The following is a 21523-nucleotide window of genomic DNA, read 5'->3' as shown; positions in this document are numbered from 1 at the left end:
ACATTCTGTCATCAATTAGTCTCTCTCATGTCATTCCAACCCCCTGAGAGATTCATTCATCTTCAGAATCACAGATGAAGATATTTTAGTTGAAATGTGAGAGCTCCCTCACCCTCCACAGACAGCAGGGGTGCTGACATGTTAAGTCCAGGAAAAACAAGTGTTGTTGGAGCTTGGTATGATTACAGTAGACAACTGAAGACACATGGAGTGTTTTTTGACTTAACATCTCACAATCCTTCATGTCTATGGTGAATGAGAGAGCTCCAGCATTTCATCTAAAATACCTTCATTTGAGTTATCAAGATGAACAAAGCCCTCAGAGACTGAAACAACATGAGGAAGAGAGACTTATTAATAACAGAATCTTCATGAATATTGAACTCAACATGGACAAACATGACAGAGTAACCCCAGTAGCAGAGACTGATTATGGAATGTTTATTTCACAAACCTCATAAATACCACCAACACTTTCAACATACTCAGCACTTTAAAGTCTGGCTTTTGTTAAAGAAACACTCCACTTTTTTTGGAAATATGCTCATTTTAAGCTCCCTAACAGTTAAACATGCAAGTTTTATTATGTTTGAATCTATTCAGCTGATCTCAGAATCTAGCAGGAGCACTTTTAGCTTAGCATAATTAATTGAATCGGATTAGACCATTAGCAACTTGCTTAAAATATGGCTTAAGCAGTGCAATGTTACTAACCTAGTTAACTAGGTATATCTTCCTTGATTATTACGCCAGAATGAGAGTATATAGTTCATAAATATTAGCCTAGAAAATATATATTCATTTTCGGTCAGTCTTAGTACAGATGAAACTACAGAAGAGTCAAGCTTTACTAGTGCTTCTGTTCAGCCATCCATTCAGGCAATCTCTGGGTCTGACAGGAGCACCTTTAGCATAATTTATTGAATCGGATTAGACCATCAGCATGTCGCTCAAAAAAAATGGCTGCAGCATGCGCAATGATATTATGCAGAGCCTGAAAATAGTCTCCAGATAGGTAACAGCACTGTGTACTAGCAATATGCTAATGGTCTAATCCAATTCAATGATTTATGCTAAGCTAAGCTAAAATTGCTCCCATCAGAGCTGAAGATTGGATATGGAATAAAACTCAGCTATTTAAGTTTAGGAGAGGTGTGAAATGAGTATATTTGCAAAAAAGGTAGAGCGTTTCTTTAAATATAATTGAAATATAATATTTGACACTGTGACCAAGTGGCTTTTTAATGTTGTGTAAGAATGAATACAGACATTTAAATAAGAATAAAGCAGTCGATTCCTGACCTAAACTATAAATGAGGCTGGTTTAGTCTTGATAAAGGTCATGCTGTGGATGTTTAGTGCTTCTGAAAAGCTCTATAGCGGACTGATCATCTGCTGGAAACAGGAGAGCTGTAGCGGACAGACGAGGTCTACAGGTCACATGTGAAGCGTCCAAACTATTTCTCAGTGGAGTAGGCCCTCTTCATGAGTGGCGGAGGGGTTTTTCCAGCCTCATAGATGGAGTCGGGTGGAGGAGAGCTCAGACAGCACCAGTCCGGGATGCGGCCTGTCTGGTTATAGTAATCTCTGGACACCGAGCGGCTGCCTAAAATGTCCTGCAATGCTCCAAATATAGCTCCTGCATGAGGAAAACACAAGACAAACTCAATTAGGATAAAGTAGGAATATAGTGCACTTAAAGAGTGAGAGAAAACAAGTCAGGAGCACTGAGATGTTTGTTAGTTGATCAAATAAAAATGTTGAGCATGTGATACTTATTTAAAGTCTTTGTGAAATTACAGTCAGTTTTCTAGATGTTATGCAAGCATATCTATAAGCTAGTGTGCTGCAAAACAGACAAAATTGACATGTAGAAGACATAAACATCTACAGTTTGTAGTTTGTCTCTTCCGCCTAAATGGATCAATGACTTTTTGTCATCTTCTCATACTTCAGTTTCTGACCAATCAAATGCTCTCTAGTGTCTGACATGCCCCGCCCCTTCTTCTCATTTGCTTTAAATTTGATGCACTTGATTCAACCACTCTCACTGGCAGAGCTGAGAGATGGCATGCTGTTGGCTGATTTTAAGAAGGGGGAGGAGCTACTACATGTCCCACCCCTCTTTTCGTCACAGCTGAGATTACGTCAAGCGTCCAATAAAAATGCACATTTCACAGCACTTCAGGGCAGCGTTAACAATGATCGAGCGGTCTATTACTCTGTGTTTCAGCAGATATCATAATGTCAAATCTAAGACTTTAAGACCTTTTAAGACTATTAAGTATTAAATTTAAGACCTATATCACAAAAATAATGATGTTTTTTTTTTTATTTTGCCCACTCAACAATTCACACTTCACTGTCTGGCTAGTTTCTGTCCTCTACTTTTAAGCTAAAAAGGCAATAATGGTCCAACATTCCTGACCATTCTCATTAATGAAGCCTAGAAACAGGGCATCAGTTTGCTGTAAACCAGTTATCAAAGAAATTATTTGTTCCTTAATTATAGTTTTGTAAATATTAAATTGTTTTAAATTCTAAATTGTGATGTATACATCAGTGTAAGATTATAACCACCTGCGTCTCCACTTTTGCATGGCATCTCTTTTTGTTTTAACACACTTATCCCTCAGGTTTTTCCAAACTTTTCCAAAAACTTTCCTCCTTTCCCACTGCTGTTGCAATTTGTAGGCAAGAATTATTGTTCATCTGGTCCTCCCTATGATCACGCATGGACGGATCATAAAGGTGTCAGTACAGTCATACCAGTTTCAGACAAAATCTCTTTAAAGTGTTTCATAATCAGCTCAAATCAAATGCGGCGCCGTGCGAACTGTTCACCCGAGTTTTGTGCAGTCCGCCAGCCGAAATCATGTCGCGCGCAGCCATAGTGAACCTCCGCAAACACAGCGATGACGTCACATTCGCCACCGCGAGTTCAATAACAGAAAGCTGATTGGCTATTGCATGCTGGTCTCATGTGTAGTTGTAAAATTGCATATTATATTAGGACTAGTGAAATAAAGAACTACAACACCACCAAAACCAAGCAACAACAAAGAGTTTAAATGAGCATTAGATGTAGCATTACACGGACATCAGAAAATAAGACCTGTGCAGAAACATTTTAGACCTAGAACAGTGAATTTAAGACTTTTTAAGGCCTAAAATTTATACTTTTAAACTTTAGAATTTTTAAGACCCTGTGGAAACCCTGATTATTAATGTAATCATCATCCTCACCTCCAAGCCAGGCGGTGCAGTTGGGTTTGGCGGGCGGGCTGTGGATGCGGAAGCTCTTGGTGGCCAGAGCATCTCTGTATTTGGGTTTCTCCACCAGCGAGCGGATCTCAGCCAGCAGGCGGTGCAGGAACCCCGGCAGCATCGCCGTACCCCCGATTATCAGCAAGTTCTCCGACAGAACCTTTCGAGTGTCGATGGGGCACTGAAACGCGGAAATACACATTTATTTATATTTAATACCACATCAGCAGCAGCACTGGATATATTCAAGACAACACAAGAACCAAGACTTCAATATAGTGTTGGGGGAAGTTACATCTGAAAGTAATGCATTACTATATTGCGTTACAAAGGTGCTCAATTGGATTCAGCTCTGGGGATTGTGGAGGCTATTTGAGTACAGTGAACTCATTGTCATGATCAAGAAACCAGTCTGAGATGATTCACACTTTATGACATGGAGCGTTATCCTGCTGGAAGTAGCCATCAGAAGATGGAGACACTGTGCTCATAAAGGGATGGACATGCTCAGCAACAATACTCAGGTAGGCTGTGGTGTTGACACCATGCTCAATTGGTACTAATGGACCCTTAGAAAATCTCCCCCACACCATTACACCACCAGCAGCAGCCTGAACCGCTGATACAAGGCAGGATGGATCCATGCTTTCATGTTGTTGAGGCCAAATTGTGAGCCGAGCATCCGAATGTGGCAGCAGAAATGGAGACTCATCAGACCAGGCAACGTTTCTCCAATCTTCTATTGTCCAGTTTTGGTGAGCCTGTGTGAATTGTAGCCTCAGTTTCCTGTTCTTAGCTGACAGGAGCGGCACCAGGTGTGGTCTTCTGCTGCTGGAGCCCATCCGCCTCAAGGTTGGACGTGTTGTGTGTTCAGAGATGCTCTTCTGCAGACCTCGGTTGTAACGAGTGCTTATTTGAGTTACTGTTGCCTTTCTATCAGCTGGAACCAGTCTGGCCATTCTCCTCTGACCTCTGGCATCAACAAGGCATTTGCGCCCACAGAACTGCCGCTCACTGGATATTTCCTCTTTGTCGGACCATTCTCTGTAAACCCTAGAGATGGTTGTGCGTGAAAATCCCAGTAGATCAGCAGTTTCTGAAATACTCAGAGCAGCCCGTCTGGCAGCAACAACCATGCCACGTTCAAAGTCTCTTAAATCCCCTTTCTTCCCCATTCTGATGCTCGCTTTGACCTGCAGCAGATCCTCTTGACCATGTCTACATGCCTAAATGCAGTGAGCTGCTCCCATGTGATTAGAAATCTGAGTTAACGAGCATCTCTTTAGCTGCGAGGCTGTGTTTACAGTGAGTGTGTGAGATGTGTTTTCACCTTCACTAGTGTGTCCAGCAGCAGTGTGGCGATGGATTTCTCCTCATTATCCTGCTCAAACAGCATCTCAGCCACAGAGTCTCTGTAAAACAGAGTGAGGTCTGATTATAAACAAACACAGTGGAGACAGCGCGTGTCTCAGTCATGACAGTATAAAGGTCTGAGCTCTTCACCTAATGAAGCCCTTCACATGCAGGATCTTCTGTCCATCCAGTGGATAATCCACATCTGGGGGAGGAGTCGGCCTCTGGAGGACCAATCACAGCACAGCGTCAACACACACAACCACTCCTAGTTTCAGAAGCAGCATTATTATTCAATATTAGCAAATACAGTGACTAGCAAATATTATTATTCAAAATATATCACTAGCTAATATTAAAAACGGTCACTTACAAATATTAGTAAACGTTATTAAATACTGTCACATTCAGAAACTACTATTATTACAACATTATTAAATACTGTCACTAGCAAATACTTTTACCTACCATCACTCACAGATTAAATACAATCACTAATGTGTAGTATTGATTAGGGATGCACGATATATCAGCAGCCATATCGGTATTGGCCGACAAATGTTATTTTTAATGTTATCGGTATTGGCCGATAAATGTTATTTTTAATGTTATCGTTATTGGCCGATAAATGTTATTTTTAATGTTATCGTTATTGGCCGATAAATGCTATTTTTAATGTTATCGGTATTGGCCGATAAATGCTATTTTTAATGTTATCGGTATTGGCCGATAAATGTTATTTTTAATGTTATCGGTATTGACCGATAAATGTTATTTTTAATGTTATCGGTATTGGCCGATAAATGCTATTTTTAATGTTATCGGCCGATAAATGCTATTTTTAATGTTATCGGCCGATAAATGCTATTTTTAATGTTATCGGCCGATAAATCCTATTTTTAATGTTATCGGCCGACAAATGTTTTTTTTAATGTTATCGTTATTGGCCGATAAATCTTATTTTTAATGTTATCGTTATTGGCCGATAAATGTTATTTTTAATGTTATCGTTATTGGCCGATAAATGCTATTTTTAATGTTATCGGTATTGGCCGATAAATGTTATTTTTAATGTTATCGGTATTGGCCGATAAATGTTATTTTTAATGTTATCGGTATTGGCCGATAAATGTTATTTTTAATGTTATCGGTATTGGCCGATAAATGTTATTTTTAATGTTATCGTTATTGGCCGATAAATGTTATTTTTAATGTTATCGGTATTGGCCGATAAATGTTATTTTTAATGTTATCGGTATTGGCCGATAAATGTTATTTTTAATGTTATCGTTATTGGCCGATAAATGTTATTTTTAATGTTATCGTTATTGGCCGATAAATGCTATTTTTAATGTTATCGGTATTGGCCGATAAATGCTATTTTTAATGTTATCGGTATTGGCCGATAAATGTTATTTTTAATGTTATCGGTATTGACCGATAAATGTTATTTTTAATGTTATCGGTATTGGCCGATAAATGCTATTTTTAATGTTATCGGCCGATAAATGCTATTTTTAATGTTATCGGCCGATAAATGCTATTTTTAATGTTATCGGCCGATAAATCCTATTTTTAATGTTATCGGCCGACAAATGTTTTTTTTAATGTTATCGTTATTGGCCGATAAATCTTATTTTTAATGTTATCGTTATTGGCCGATAAATGTTATTTTTAATGTTATCGTTATTGGCCGATAAATGCTATTTTTAATGTTATCGGTATTGGCCGATAAATGTTATTTTTAATGTTATCGGTATTGGCCGATAAATGTTATTTTTAATGTTATCGGTATTGGCCGATAAATGTTATTTTTAATGTTATCGTTATTGGCCGATAAATGTTATTTTTAATGTTATCGGTATTGGCCGATAAATGTTATTTTTAATGTTATCGGTATTGGCCGATAAATGTTATTTTTAATGTTATCGTTATTGGCCGATAAATGTTATTTTTAATGTTATCGGTATTGGCCGATAAATGTTATTTTTAATGTTATCGGTATTGGCCGATAAATGTTATTTTTAATGTTATCGTTATTGGCCGATAAATGTTATTTTTAATGTTATCGGTATTGGCCGATAAATGTTATTTTTAATGTTATCGGTATTGGCCGATAAATGTTATTTTTAATGTTATCGGTATTGGCCGATAAATGCTATTTTTAATGTTATCGTTATCGGCCGATAAATCCTATTTTTAATGTTATCGTTATCGGCCGATAAATGCTATTTTTAATGTTATCGGCCGATAAATGATATTTTTAATGTTATCAGTTTGATGGCAAAATTAGACCTATATCTTTAAGCCGATAGATTACGTATTTGTACAGAACTGCCTGCCTCACGCATGCGTGGGTGGAACTTGTTCAGACTTGTCCAGTGCACTAATGGAGCTTTCCTCACGTTGCTAATTCCCTCAAAGTCCGTCCTTTCCTTGTGTGGTATTGCTGTGTGTTAATAACTCAGTAAGTAACCATGTTCCTTATCAATATATATATATATATATATATATATATATATATTATGTTTGATAGAGTGTCATTGTGCATTTTGCTTTAAATCATAGCGATATAGCAGCGATGCACAACTGCTAAACAACTCATTGGGTTGTTTGTAATCTAATATGATTATTTGTTATTCGTTGCTTGCCATGTGTTGTTAATGTAAGATTGTATTCAGTTTGATTGGCATATTCTTATTGATTACAACAAGCGCACGTGATATCGGTCACACGTAACACCTTCACAGCAGCAGGGGGGAGAAGTGTGCCAGTCAATGAAGCCAGCTGAGGGGTTCTCAACTCACCTCCACATTCTGTCTTTATATTATGCTCTGTGTTTGTCATAAAGACATCTGTGCTCAATGCTCAGGTGCTGTAACAAAATATGACTCCGAAGGCAAATCTGACTCTACTTTGCGTGCACGCGTCACACAGCGTCTTCAGTTCGTTTCAAACTCACAGCGGTTTATCATAAACCTTTTATCTATAATTTTTCCCGCAATTAACAGCACGAAACGAACATAGAAGGATTGTCTGATTGACAAGCAGCAGCTACATGTGTTCAAAAGACTCTACGCCAAATGGGATGAATTTATGCCTCATTTTCTAAAGTAATTTGCATTTAGCTTTTCACCTCTCGAAATGCATTTTCAGGCATTACATATGAGTTCACATGTACATCACTGTAACACGTTTAATTCAAGAACATTTGAGCTGGTTCCCTCATGCACAATGCTTTTGGATTGAACTATCTTAGGTTATTCATCGCAAAATACTACCGGGATTCCTGTTATCTTTTAAGGATATCCTGATGGGTTTTTTCAACACTCCTGATGATAAAAGTACAGATTTTTCATTATTAATCTCCTTTTAATCCTTGCTAAATTCCCTATACACCGCTGTAAATGCTCTCAACGTACACCTGGTTTTGTTTTCGAAAAGCAACTTCAACAGTACATTAGAACTATTTGCTTCCTCTAAAAATCCTAAAGCTATTAGAACTGTTAACTTACTTTCCTTTTTCATTTTTTAACACATGATTTTATGTTATTTGTTGTTTGTTTTAGTTTATTTTTTCTCTTGTCTGTGATTATTTGATACTTTACTTCTCTGTAAAATTCATGTACATGTGCTTTTATTGTTACCCTGACATTAATAAAACAACAACAACAACAACATCTGAGCTGGTTTCAGTTCTTAGTTCTTTCATTTTAGTTTTATTTAAAATATATGTATTAAATTCTGATAAATGTAATAAATTTATTAAATTCCATTTTGTTATTTTACCTATTATTTTATGCAACAGTCAAGTTGCTATATTAATCTGCTATATGAAGAATAGGAAATCATGTATTTTTGGCATGATGATTTATGTGAATATCGGTCTATACTCTTTTAAATTCTGAAACTATTGCTTTTTTTGCTATTCAGTTCATAAGATCAGTTCAAACTTTTATGAAATTTTTAAAATAAAATCAGTTGTTCACTGTATAAAAATATAACATTTAGAAATATTTATAATTATCAGCATATATATATATATATATATCGGTTATCGGCCTTCAAATCTGAAGAGTTATCGGTTTTCGATATCGGCCCAAAAATCCATATCAGTGCATTCCTAGTATTGATGGTACCACAATCTTACGTATTTAATAGTGACAATATTTAATAATATTTCTTTTAAAATACTGTAACTGGCAAAAACCATTTAATATGGTCACTAGCAGATATTACTAAACGCTGTCGTTAGTAAACACTGACACTAATGAATATTATTAAAATACCCTCACTAACAAATACTATAATTATGGTGGCTTGAAAAGCCAGCATACTGTTATCTATCTTAAACTTATTATTATGGTGGCTTGAAAAGCCAGCATACTGTTATCTATCTTAAACTTCTTCTTCTTCTTCTTCTTCTTCTTCTTCTTCTTCTTCTTCTTCTTATTCTTCTGAGACTAATTTCTAAGTGTATCTCCTCCTAGGCCTTTCAAGCTACATACTTCAAACTTTCGTCAAACCTTCAAACTGGTCTGACTCGGGTTGCTATATCTTTTCTAACTGATCCGACCTTGGGTTTTCCGAAAAACGACCCAGAAAAAACCCAAAAGTCCCATTGACTTAACATTGGGTCAAACTTTGTGAGCTCATAACTCTGCATCAGACTGTCCTACAGACTTCTAACTGGACTCATTTAACTCAGTCTAGCCAGCAGCCAATAACTGATGACTTTTTAACTTACTAGCCACTCCCTAGCAACCACTTACAGCACCCTAGCAACTGTCCCATAGACTTCCATTGTAAAAGACTCCCATTTACTTAACATTGGATCAACCTTTGTGAGCTCATAACTCTGCATCAGACTGTCCTACAGACTAGAGTCTGGCCTCATTCAACTCAGTGTAGCCAGCAGCCAATCACTGATTACCTTTAAACTTACTAGCCACTCCCTAGCAACCAATTTCAGCACCCTAGCAACTGTCCCAGAGACTGTGACTAGCTATTCTAACACACGCTAACAGTTTTAACATCCTACTGACATGCTAATCTTGCTAGAAAGGTGCTAGCAACACGATAGTGACATGCTAGTCATGCTAGTAACATGCTAATTCATGCTAGAATCATGCTAACAACATGCTAATTCATGCTAGAAACAAGCTGACTCATGCTAGAATCATGCTAGTAACATGCTAGTTACATGCTAATTAATGCTAGAATCATGCTAGTTACATGCTAATTCATGCTAGAAACATGCTAATTCATGCTAGAATCATGCTAACAACATGCTAATTCATGCTAGAAACATGTTAATAACATGCTAATTCATGCTAGAAACATGCTAGTAACATGCTAGAATCATGCTAGTAACATGCTAATTCATGCTAGAATCATGCTAATAACATGCTAATTCATGCTAGAATCATGCTAGTAACATGCTAATTCATGCTAGAATCATGCTAGTAACATGCTAATTCATGCTAGAAACATGCTAATTTATGCTAGAAACATGCTAGTAACATGCTAATTCATGCTAGAAACATGCTAGTAACATGCTAATTCATGCTAGAAACATGATAGTAACATGCTAATCCATGCTAGAATCATGCTTGTAACATGCTAATTCATGCTAGAATCATACTAGTAAAATGCTAATTCATGCTAGAATCATGCTAGTAACATGCTAATTCATGCTAGAATCATGCTAGTAACATGCTAATTCATGCTAGAATCATGCTAGTAACATGCTAATTCATGCTAGAAACATGCTAATTCATGCTAATGCATGCTAGAATCATGCTAGTTACATGCTAATCCATGCTAGAATCATGCTAGTAACATGCTAATTCATGCTAGAATCATGCTAGTAACATGCTAATTCATGCTAGAATCATGCTAGTAACATGCTAATTCATGCTAGAATCATGCTAATAACATGCTAATTCATGCTAGAATCATGCTAGTTACATGCTAATCCATGCTAGAATCATGGTAGTAACATGCTAATTCATGCTAGAATCATGCTAGTAACATGCTAATTCATGCTAGAATCATGCTAGTAACATGCTAATTCATGCTAGAAACATGCTAATTCATGCTAGAATCATGCTAGTAACATGCTAATTCATGCTAGAATCATGCTAATAACATGCTAATTCATGCTAGAAACATGCTAATTCATGCTGGAATCATGCTAATAACATGCTAAATCATGCTAGAAACATGCTAGTAACATGCTAATTCGTGCTAGAAACATGCTAGTAACATGCTAATTCATGCTAGAATCATGCTAGTAACATGCTAATTCATGCTAGAATCATGCTAGTAACATGCTAATTCATGCTAGAATCATGCTAATAACATGCTAATTCATGCTAGAAACATGATAATTCATGCTAGAATCATGCTAATAACATGCTAATTCATGCTAGAATCATGCTAGTTACATGCTAATTTATGTTAGAATCATGCTAGTTACTTGCTAATTCATGCTAGTAACATGCTAATTCAGACTCGGCTTTTCAAGCCACCATAAAGTTTGTCCTCAAACTTTAATATCTAGTTATTCTTCTTCTTCTTCTTCTTCTTCTTCTTCTTCTTATTCTTCTGAGACTAATTTCTAAGTGTATCTCCTCCGAGGCCTTTCAAGCTACATACTTCAAACTTTCGTCAAACCTTCAAACTGGTCTGACTCGGGTTGCTATATCTTTTCTAACTGATCCGACCTTGGGTTTTCCGAAAAACGACCCAGAAAAAACCCAAAAGTCCCATTGACTTAACATTGGGTCAAACTTTGTGAGCTTATAACTCTGCATCAGACTGTCCTACAGACTTCTAACTGGACTCATTTAACTCAGTCTAGCCAGCAGCCAATAACTGATGACTTTTTAACTTACTAGCCACTCCCTAGCAACCACTTACAGCACCCTAGCAACTGTCCCATAGACTTCCATTGTAAAAGACTCCCATTTACTTAACATTGGATCAACCTTTGCGAGCTCATAACTCTGCATCAGACTGTCCTACAGACTAGAGTCTGGCCTCATTCAACTCAGTCTTGCCAGCAGCCAATCACTGATTACCTTTAAACTTACTAGCCACTCCCTAGCAACCAATTTCAGCACCCTAGCAACTGTCCCAGAGACTGTGACTAGCTATTCTAACACACGCTAACAGTTTTAACATCCTACTGACATGCTAATCTTGCTAGAAAGGTGCTAGCAACACGATAGTGACATGCTAGTCATGCTAGTAACATGCTAATTCATGCTAGAATCATGCTAACAACATGCTAATTCATGCTAGAAACAAGCTGACTCATGCTAGAATCATGCTAGTAACATGCTAGTTACATGCTAATTAATGCTAGAATCATGCTAGTTACATGCTAATTCATGCTAGAAACATGCTAATTCATGCTAGAATAATGCTAACAACATGCTAATTCATGCTAGAAACATGCTATTAACATGCTAATTCATGCTAGAAACATGGTAGTAACATGCTAGAATCATGCTAATAACATGCTAATTCATGCTAGAAACATGCTAGTAACATGCTAATTCATGCTAGAAACATGCTAGTAACATGCTAATTCATGCTAGAATCATGCTAGTAACATGCTAATTCATGCTAGAAACATGCTAGTAACATGCTAATTCATGCTAGAAACATGCTAGTAACATGCTAATTCATGCTAGAATCATGCTAGTAACATGCTAATTCATGCTAGAATCATGCTAATAACATGCTAATTCATGCTAGAAACATGCTAGTAACATGCTAATTCATGCTAGAATCATGCTAGTTACATGCTAATCCATGCTAGAATCATGCTAGTAACATGCTAATTCATGCTAGAATCATGCTAGTAACATGCTAATTCATGCTAGAATCATGCTAGTAACATGCTAATTCATGCTAGAATCATGCTAGTAACATGCTAATTCATGCTAGAATCATGCTAATAACATGCTAATTCATGCTAGAATCATGCTAATAACATGCTAATTCATGCTAGAATCATGCTAATAACATGCTAAGTCATGCTAGAATCATGCTAGTAACATGCTAATTCATGCTAGAATCATGCTAGTAACATGCTAATTCATGCTAGAATCATGCTAATAACATGCTAATTCATGCTAGAAACATGCTAATTCATGCTAGAATCATGCTAGTAACATGCTAATTCATGCTAGAATCATGCTAGTAACATGCTAATTCATGCTAGAATCATGCTAATAACATGCTAATTCATGCTAGAAACATGCTAATTCATGCTAGAATCATGCTAATAACATGCTAAATCATGCTAGAAACATGCTAGTAACATGCTAATTCATGCTAGAAACATGCTAGTAACATGCTAATTCATGCTACAATTATGCTAGTAACATGCTAATTCATGATAGAAACATGCTAGTAACATGCTAACTCATGCTAGAAACATGCTAGTAACATGCTAATTCATGCTAGAAACATGCTAGTAACATGCTAATTCATGCTAGAAACATGTTAGTAACATGCTAATTCATGCTAGAATCATGCTAGTTACATGCTAATTTATGTTAGAATCATGCTAGTTACTTGCTAATTCATGCTAGTAACATGCTAATTCAGACTCGGCTTTTTAAGCCACCATAAAGTTTGTCCTCAAACTTTAATATCTAGTTATATTTGCTATTAACAGCATTAGCAAGTACTATTAAACACCATCACTAATAAATACTATTAAATGCCCAATAGCGTCACTCAAAAATATTAATAATGTCACTAGCAAATACAGTTTTTAATGAATAAATATGCAAATCAGCATCTTTGAGTGCGTTTCCTGACCTCAGCATCTGTGTTAAATTTGGCCTCTTGGATCTTCAAGCCTCTCTGCAGGTCACTGACAAAACACGTGCGCACTGAAAACACGCACACGCACACACAGAAAGAAATGCAGGTAAAGTCAAGAAGAGTGTGTGCAGGTCAGTTGAGTCGACAGACGAGGCGTCTCTCCTCTCTACATGACGTACCTTTAATATCCTCCACCACATCCTCTGGAATATTGCCTGTGAAACAACAGACCAAACCTATATTAGACCGGCCTGTGTGTGATAGCTTTATAGTTGCTAGGTTACAATGGGTGGTTGCTAGGCTGCAGCTAGTGTAATCTGGGTGGTTTCTAGGATACTCTGGTTTGTTGCTAGGGTGGTTGGTATGCAGTTCCTTGGGTATTCTGGGTGGTTTCTATACAGTTGCTAGGGTATTCTAGGTGGTTGCTAGGCAGTTGTTAAAGTGTTGGGAAGGTTATTTAGGTGGTTTCTAGGATACTCTGGTTTGGTGCTAAGATAATCCTTGGTGGTTCTGGGTCTTTCTAGTCAGTTGCTAGGTAGTGGTCAAGCCATTGCTAAGGTATTCGATGTGGTTGCTGTGCAGTTGCTAGGGTATTCTAGGTGGTTGCTAAGATAAACCTGGGTGGATCTAGGGTCTTTCTAGTCAGTTGCTAGGTAATTGTTAAGATGTTGCTAGGGTATTCTAGGTGGTTTATATAGTACAATGATTTGTTGCTAGCGTACTGTAGGTGGTTGATATGCAGTTGCTAGGGTATTCTAGGTGGTTGCTTAGATAAAGCTGGGTGGTCCTAGGGTCTTTCTAGTCAATTGCTAGGTAGTTGTTAAGGTGTTGCTAAGGTATTCTAGGTGGTATATATATGGTACTACGGTTTGTTGCTAGGGTACTGTAGGTGGTTAATATGCAGTTGCTAGGGTATTCTACGTGGTTGCTAAGGTAAACATGAGTGGTTCTATGGTCTTTCTAGTCAGTTGCTAGGTAGTTGTTAAGGTGTTTCTAGGGTAATCTAGGTGGTTTAAATGGTACTTTGATTTGTTGCTAGGGTACTGTAGGTGGTTGGTATGCAGATGCTAGGGTATTTTAGGTGGTTGCTAAGGTAAACATGGGTGGTTCTAGGGTCTTTTTTAGTCAGTTGCTAGGTAGTTGTTAGGGTGTTGCTAGGGTATTCTAGTTGGTTTATATGGTACTCCAGTTTGTTGCTAGCGTACTGTAGGTGGTTAATATGCAGTTGCTAGGGTATTCTACATGGTTGCTAAGGTAAACATGAGTGGTTCTATGGTCTTTCTAGTCAGTTGCTAGGTAGTTAAGGTGTTGCTAGGGTATTCTAGGTGGTTTATATGGTACTACGGTTTGTTGCTAGGGTACTGTAGGTGGTTAATATGCAGTTACTAGGGCATTCTACGTGGTTGCTAAGGTAAACATGAGTGGTTCTATGGTCTTTCTAGTCAGTTGCTAGGTAGTTGTTAAGGTGTTGCTAGGGTATTCTAGGTGGTTGCTAAGAAAAACCTGAGTGGTTCTAGGTCCTTTCTAGTCAGTTGCTAGGTAGTTGTTAAGGTGTTGTAGGTCAGATGTACAGTGCTCTTACTGATGACGCTGGGCAGCTGGAGGCCTGTGCTGGAGTCTGTGTCCACTGTGCACTGTTCACTCAGTAGACTCTGCAGCTCCCTGTGCAGCAACAACAACAACACTATTAGAAGGACACACACACACACCACTAACAACAACACTATTAGAAGGAGAGACACACATACACATGCACAAAACAACAACACACTTAAAAGGAGGAAGGCATGTACATAGACACATACACACTACAACAACACAGTTAAAAAAGGAGGCACAAACACACACTGTGGAGCTCCCAATGACTCAACAACACAAAGAACACACACAAACACTCTTAAAAGGAGAGAAACACGCACAAAAACAACAACACACTTAAAAGGTGTACACACACACGCACAACGCATGCACAACGCACGCACAGACATGCATGACTGTAATGACATGACTGTCTAGCTGTCTGTGCATCAACAACAGCACATTTAAAAAGGCTCACGACACACACAACAACACTCTTAAAAAGAGAAACACACACATTTAAAAGAAGGCACACACAACAATATACTTAAAAAGGAGGCACACACATGCACAACAAAACAGCACACTTAAAAGCAGACACACACTCTCTCTCTCACACCCACACACACACACACACACACACACACACACACACACACACACACAGGACTCACTTATGAATGGCTTTTCCTCCCATGGGCAGAGCTTCCCAAGCAGACAGGATGGGGATGCCTTCATAGATCTGGGTGAACTCTGTTAAAGACTCTTCAATGCTGAGAGATAGAAACACAACACCAGAACACAAACACACACACACACACTTCAGAAACACACACAGGCTGCAGTGAAAGGATTCAGGCAAAACCAGCGTCTCTGTGTATCCACAATCCATGACCAGAGCAGACTGCAGACCCAGAGTCATGATGGACATCAGGTGACTGGGAGCAAACAACACCGACGGCACCTGAAACACACACACACACACACACACACACACACACACACAAAATTATAAATAACTCATCTCTAATAACTGATTTCTTTTCTCTTTGTCATGATGACAGTAAATAATATTAGACTAGATATTCTTCAAGACACTAGTATTCAGCTTAAAGTCACATTTAAAGGCTTCACTAGGGTAATTAGGGTAAAGTTAGGGTAATTAGGCAAGTCATTGTATGACAGTGGTTTATTCTGGAGACAATCCAACACTAATATTGCTGAAGGGGCTAATAATATTGACCTTAAAATGGCTTTAAAACTATTAAAAACTGCTTTTATTCTAGCTGAAATAAAACAAATAAGACTTCTGGGAAAATCTTCGTTATCATCTTTATTTTTAGAGATATATGCGTGTGTGTGTGTGTGTGTGTGCGCGCGTGTGTGTGTGGACCTCGAAGTGCCTGAAGAGGACTCTGGAGAGTGTGTCTCTGTAGTGTGAAGGGCAGAGGATGGACTCGATGACAACCACGCGGCGGTCTCGAGGGTTCACCAGCAGATGCCTGAGGAGGAGCACGAGTTCAGCAGCATAGAGAGAAAACACACACACACACACACACACACACACACACACACACACACACACACACTAAGACACAGGCAGGCATTCATGCACACAAGAAATATGCACACATAGACATGCACAAACCCAATATGCGCAAAAACACTGTGCACAAACACACATACATAGACAGTAGACACAAGCAATGCACACACACACACACACACACACACACACACACACACACACACTATGCGCACACATGCACACTTAAACTCGCAAACACACACGTCAAACAAATACAACAAACACACACACTCACACACTTTGTGCGCGCTTAGACACACGCGCACACACACTCGCATGCATGCACACTTGCACATACACAGACAAGCACTTGCACACAGACAGCAAACACACAAATATCACACACTCTCTCGCGTACACGCACAGTCTCATACACACATGCACACACTCACTCTCACACACACCTGAAGTACAGCAGGTGGATGAACTCCTTCAGGATGGTGTAGAGCTCCTCTGTGTTGATGTTGAACTGAACCACTGCCACCACCTGAACACACACACACACACACACACACACACACACACACACACACACACACACACACACACCGTCATCACTACACCAGCCTCATACACACAATGCAGAACTAGAGGCTGATCAGACTGGACACAACACATCTTTATCTCTAAACACACACTGCACTGGTGGGTCCACTGCTAATAGACGAGTGTGTAAGAGTGTTTTAACTCGACACGTCTCCAATAACACTTTTAGACTGATTTTCTGCCTTTTCCTACAATTAAAAGTTAAATAACACTGAAGAAATGCTGCTCTTACTCAGAGTTTGTGTCTTGTTTCTAGTTCAAATATCTACAAACTCTTAAATCAATAGGCACACACACACACACACACACACACACTTTCTCTTTTCTACACAAGCTGAAAATATAGTGTTGTTTGTTATAAGCAATAATGAGTCAAAATGAAGAGAGTTTCTCCTCAAAACAAGCAGAATAATCTGACAATAGGGGAAGAGAAATACTGTAATTTTAAAGTGATTATTATTTTAACATTATACTGGACACTGCAGATTCAGACATGTGATATCCATGCTGAAACCATATACTGTGCAGGCCTGGTCTATCTATCTATCTCCAAACTGACCTCCTGAGATCCTGGATGTTTAATCTCACTGGGGATGATGAATCTTGGTCCGGTCTCTCCAGCAAAGCCACATCTACACACACACGCACACAGACACACACAGTGGAAAAACAGCACTCTTTTAATTAAATACTAGACATGCCATGATTATTAACAATACAGCATATCCTGACCTAAATATGCATAATGTTGTCAATAAAACCAAAATACAGTAAAATATTAAATATTATTTTAATGTTTAGAGGGTCTTTTAATAATATAGCTAAAATAAAGAATTGTATTAGCATATTTGTGCTTTTTAAAAACTTTTTTGAATGTCAATTTGATTTCATTTGTTTTTAACCATCATTCCACTTTATATTTATATTTATAGTATATGTAATTATTTAGCAGATGGTTTTATCTAAAGAGACTTACAAATGAGGTTTAAACAACAAATTAAAATGTCATGCTTAGATAAAATATTCAAGATATTCAGGTTTAGACAAATCGTCACCTTAGAATTATAAGGTTCTCTCTGACATTGTCAAAATTGAGTTATTGCCATATTCTTATTAAATGACAGCTTATTTACATTATGAGTAGGGCCAGACGGAATCTGCGGACAGTTTTTGCCATTTCTGCAGAGAATTGTGTTAAAAATCTGCAGATTTATGTGGAATTATTTTGGGAGTGTCATAACTAAAATCTTAACATATAAAAATAATAATAATACCTTTTTAACTTTTATTTAATGTTTACAATGCAAATACAATTAGATCCACTATATTTGGTAAACAAACCAAGTCTCTATATAATATCTCTACTTAAAAGACAGAAAATATTACTTTACAAACTGTTTTGTAAATAAATCAGATTAATATTTTCATATTTGTCAAAAATATTAGTAAAAATGTATTTAAAAACTGAATAAATATAAATGTACCCACATTTATTCAAGTAAATAAACAGAATCAAAGATCGGCTGAAAATCTGCAGAAATCTGCAGAAATCTGCGTAATTCTGCGCGCGCAGATTCAGTGTGGGCCTAATTATGGGATGTTTTTTTATAAGTTGTTTACATTTTATAACTTTTTATTTAGAAAACAGTTACACACATATTGTTTGCTATATGGAATGCATAAACTTTGAAGCTCAATATCTCAAAATCATTCAGAACACAGATACAACCTTGTAATTCCAAGGTGACGAAATGTAAATAGCACTGAATTATGGTGATAGTTACAAAGTTCAAATTAATAAATACATCCTTTCTGAAGAAGTATGATGTTTTCTTATTATTTCCAACATTTTGCTAACATATAAAACACAACAATTCTTCATGTAACATATTAGAATTTTTAGCAATTTGTAGAGAGAAACACATTTAAGAGAGAACAGCCTTTACACTAATCATCCTATATTTCAGCATTTTATTCTGTAATAACTTTAAGCAAGACTTATGCATAGCATTACACTACTATATTATAGGCATGGGACGAGAACCGTTTTCAAGGTATACCGCGGTTTGGAAATGTCACATCAATGTTCTGTAATACCATTCCTAAGGTATGTGTAAGATTTTTTTAATTTACATTTCTTTTTCTTTTTTTAAGGACAGCAGTATCTCCAGCAGAAAAGAAATCCAAAGATGACATTTTAAATAGTAAAGAAATCAGTGTTTTTGAAATAAATGAAGACAGCAGAATGATTCATTTAAATTATTCAGCCTGATATGTTTACTGCTCCAAAATACTTTTAATCTTTCACAAAATAAAATAAATTGTGTTCAAAAGGGAAAAAAAGTTGTTTTTTTACCCAGACATTTAAAAATAATATATTTTAGAGCAGTAATAACAATACTGTGAAACTTTTATCCAAGGTTATCATACCATCAGAATCTTATGCAGGCCCATGCCTACTATATTACAGGGTGTCCGATGGGTCATTAAAAATATATAAAAAACTGAAGTTTAGGCCTTTAAAAGTCTAGCAAATATGTTTGGTAATCAATTTAATCAGGTCTTAATTTTTTGTATGTCCATGCAATGCTACTCATGACTATTCAACACGATAGAGGTAAAGTTGGTTTTATATTCGCACATTCCTTCATTTAGCACTCTCTATATTGTTTACCATGTTACTTTGAATATTCAATAGGAATTAGCATGCAGGTATGACTTTTAAACAACATTAACACTGTCTAATTCACCGAACAATGTTGTACTTTGATAGTCATTGGCTGCTTATATGATTTCCCCATTTAGAATTTGCAAACAATACTTTCCTGAAATTATATTATTAAAGGGAATGTCTGAATATCCCAATATAAAACCAACTTTACCTCTATTTCAACACGCATCTAAACACCAACAACCTATCTTAATAAAAATAAAACTAAATAAATTAAATAAAACTCTATTTATAACTTTATTTAGCAATATGCTTTAATTAGCTTCCTCACAGTAACATTTGTATAAACACATTCAACTATATTTGCTGAGGACACTGAGCTGAACAGACTGTTGTGCACTTATTACAGTTTTTCAAACAAATAAAGCATTGTAAACAGTGTAACTTACACTATCTTTACAGCTAGTGTTTGCTAGCTTTGGTACACTGTTTAACACATGTGGCTATCATCATTTGACGGAACAATTAATAATATTTTCCTCTTTAGAAAAATAATCACTAGCATGCTTTAGCCCTGTATATGTCTGACATTTCACTTGGTAAATGGTCTTAAATTTGCATTTCGGCAGAACCCCTGTATTATTAATGATATTCAGATCATCATTAGTACTTATATTCTCCGTTTACCACAGTAAATGACCTGCAGCGTGTTTCTGAAAGCTCCGTGTTCGTGATTAATAATCAAAATAATGAGTTAGAGATGCTCTTCATCTTCTGGTTTATTGATATTCAACATTAATTTATCAAGATAGGGATTCTCGTCGTGTGTGTGTGTGTGTGTGTGTGTGTGTGTGTGTGTGTGTGTGTGAGCTGTCAATCATCACTTACTTCGTGTAGGCCGCTCCTAAATCAATGACCACCGCCGTCTTTTCTCCTCCGCTGCCCAGGCCTTCAAACAAGGGCATCTTATCAGCAGAAATGAAGAGAAACACTAGAAAAGCAGATTATTGTCATTAACACTGAGCAAACACAGCGCCGACAATCACAACATTAGAGAACGGCTGGGTCCTAAACAACGGCTGCCCTAGGTCTGCCTGAATAAAATAGCAGTCATATCGGCAACGGTTATAAATCATTTCAGTACGTCAGAAACAGTTTCTTTAAATTCACATGATCGCAATGTTGTGTTTTATTTTGATGTGCGCTCTATATGTCATGAAACGAGTTCTGCTGAGATCATCATCCCCGCTGATCTGAGATCAGTTCTTCATCGTTTACGGTTATAGAAAGCGGAGGATTTAGGTTGTTAAAACTGAACCCAGATCAGTAAGCGGAGGACACCACAGCGCCTGAGTGGATTGTATATATTTATATGAACAATAACTTATATAATATTGCTAAATATGAATGTACATGTAAATATTCTGCAAGTTTTTTTATAGCTTTATTATAACTAAACAGAGTTTCACAGTTCCAGCTCTTGTTTGAAGATGCTAAAATGGGTTTTAATTGAGTAGATTGACATTTATGGAAATAAAAGGATCGTTATCACTATAAATGACCCACAAGATTGAATCAGTTCTGTATAAACATAATGTGAAATAATGAAATTCTAATGTTTTAATATAACTGGTTAAATCTTTACACACATGCAGGTAGAGTTATAAGTGTTT

General features: G+C 37.0%; 1 protein-coding gene across 1 annotated transcript; it reads right to left on the bottom strand.

Annotated features, from left to right (window-relative positions):
• Positions 1-427: 427 nt before the first annotated feature.
• actr10 (actin related protein 10) lies at positions 428-20925 on the bottom strand. The gene is made up of 13 exons (XM_056480845.1): positions 20739-20925; positions 17739-17811; positions 17038-17120; positions 16439-16547; positions 15902-16009; positions 15720-15787; positions 15050-15129; positions 13647-13682; positions 13462-13535; positions 4771-4844; positions 4598-4679; positions 3247-3448; positions 428-1639 (listed from the first exon to the last, which is right to left on the bottom strand). The coding sequence occupies exons 1-13, from the start codon at positions 20813-20815 to the stop codon at positions 1458-1460; spliced, it is 1248 nt and encodes a 415-aa protein (XP_056336820.1). The 5' UTR covers positions 20816-20925; the 3' UTR covers positions 428-1457.
• Between the last annotated feature and the right edge of the window lie 598 nt (positions 20926-21523).

The sequence above is a fragment of the Danio aesculapii genome, chromosome 20 (assembly GCF_903798145.1).
Source record: "Danio aesculapii chromosome 20, fDanAes4.1, whole genome shotgun sequence".
NCBI lineage: Eukaryota > Metazoa > Chordata > Actinopteri > Cypriniformes > Danionidae > Danio > Danio aesculapii.
This window is presented reverse-complemented; position numbering and strand designations above follow the sequence as displayed.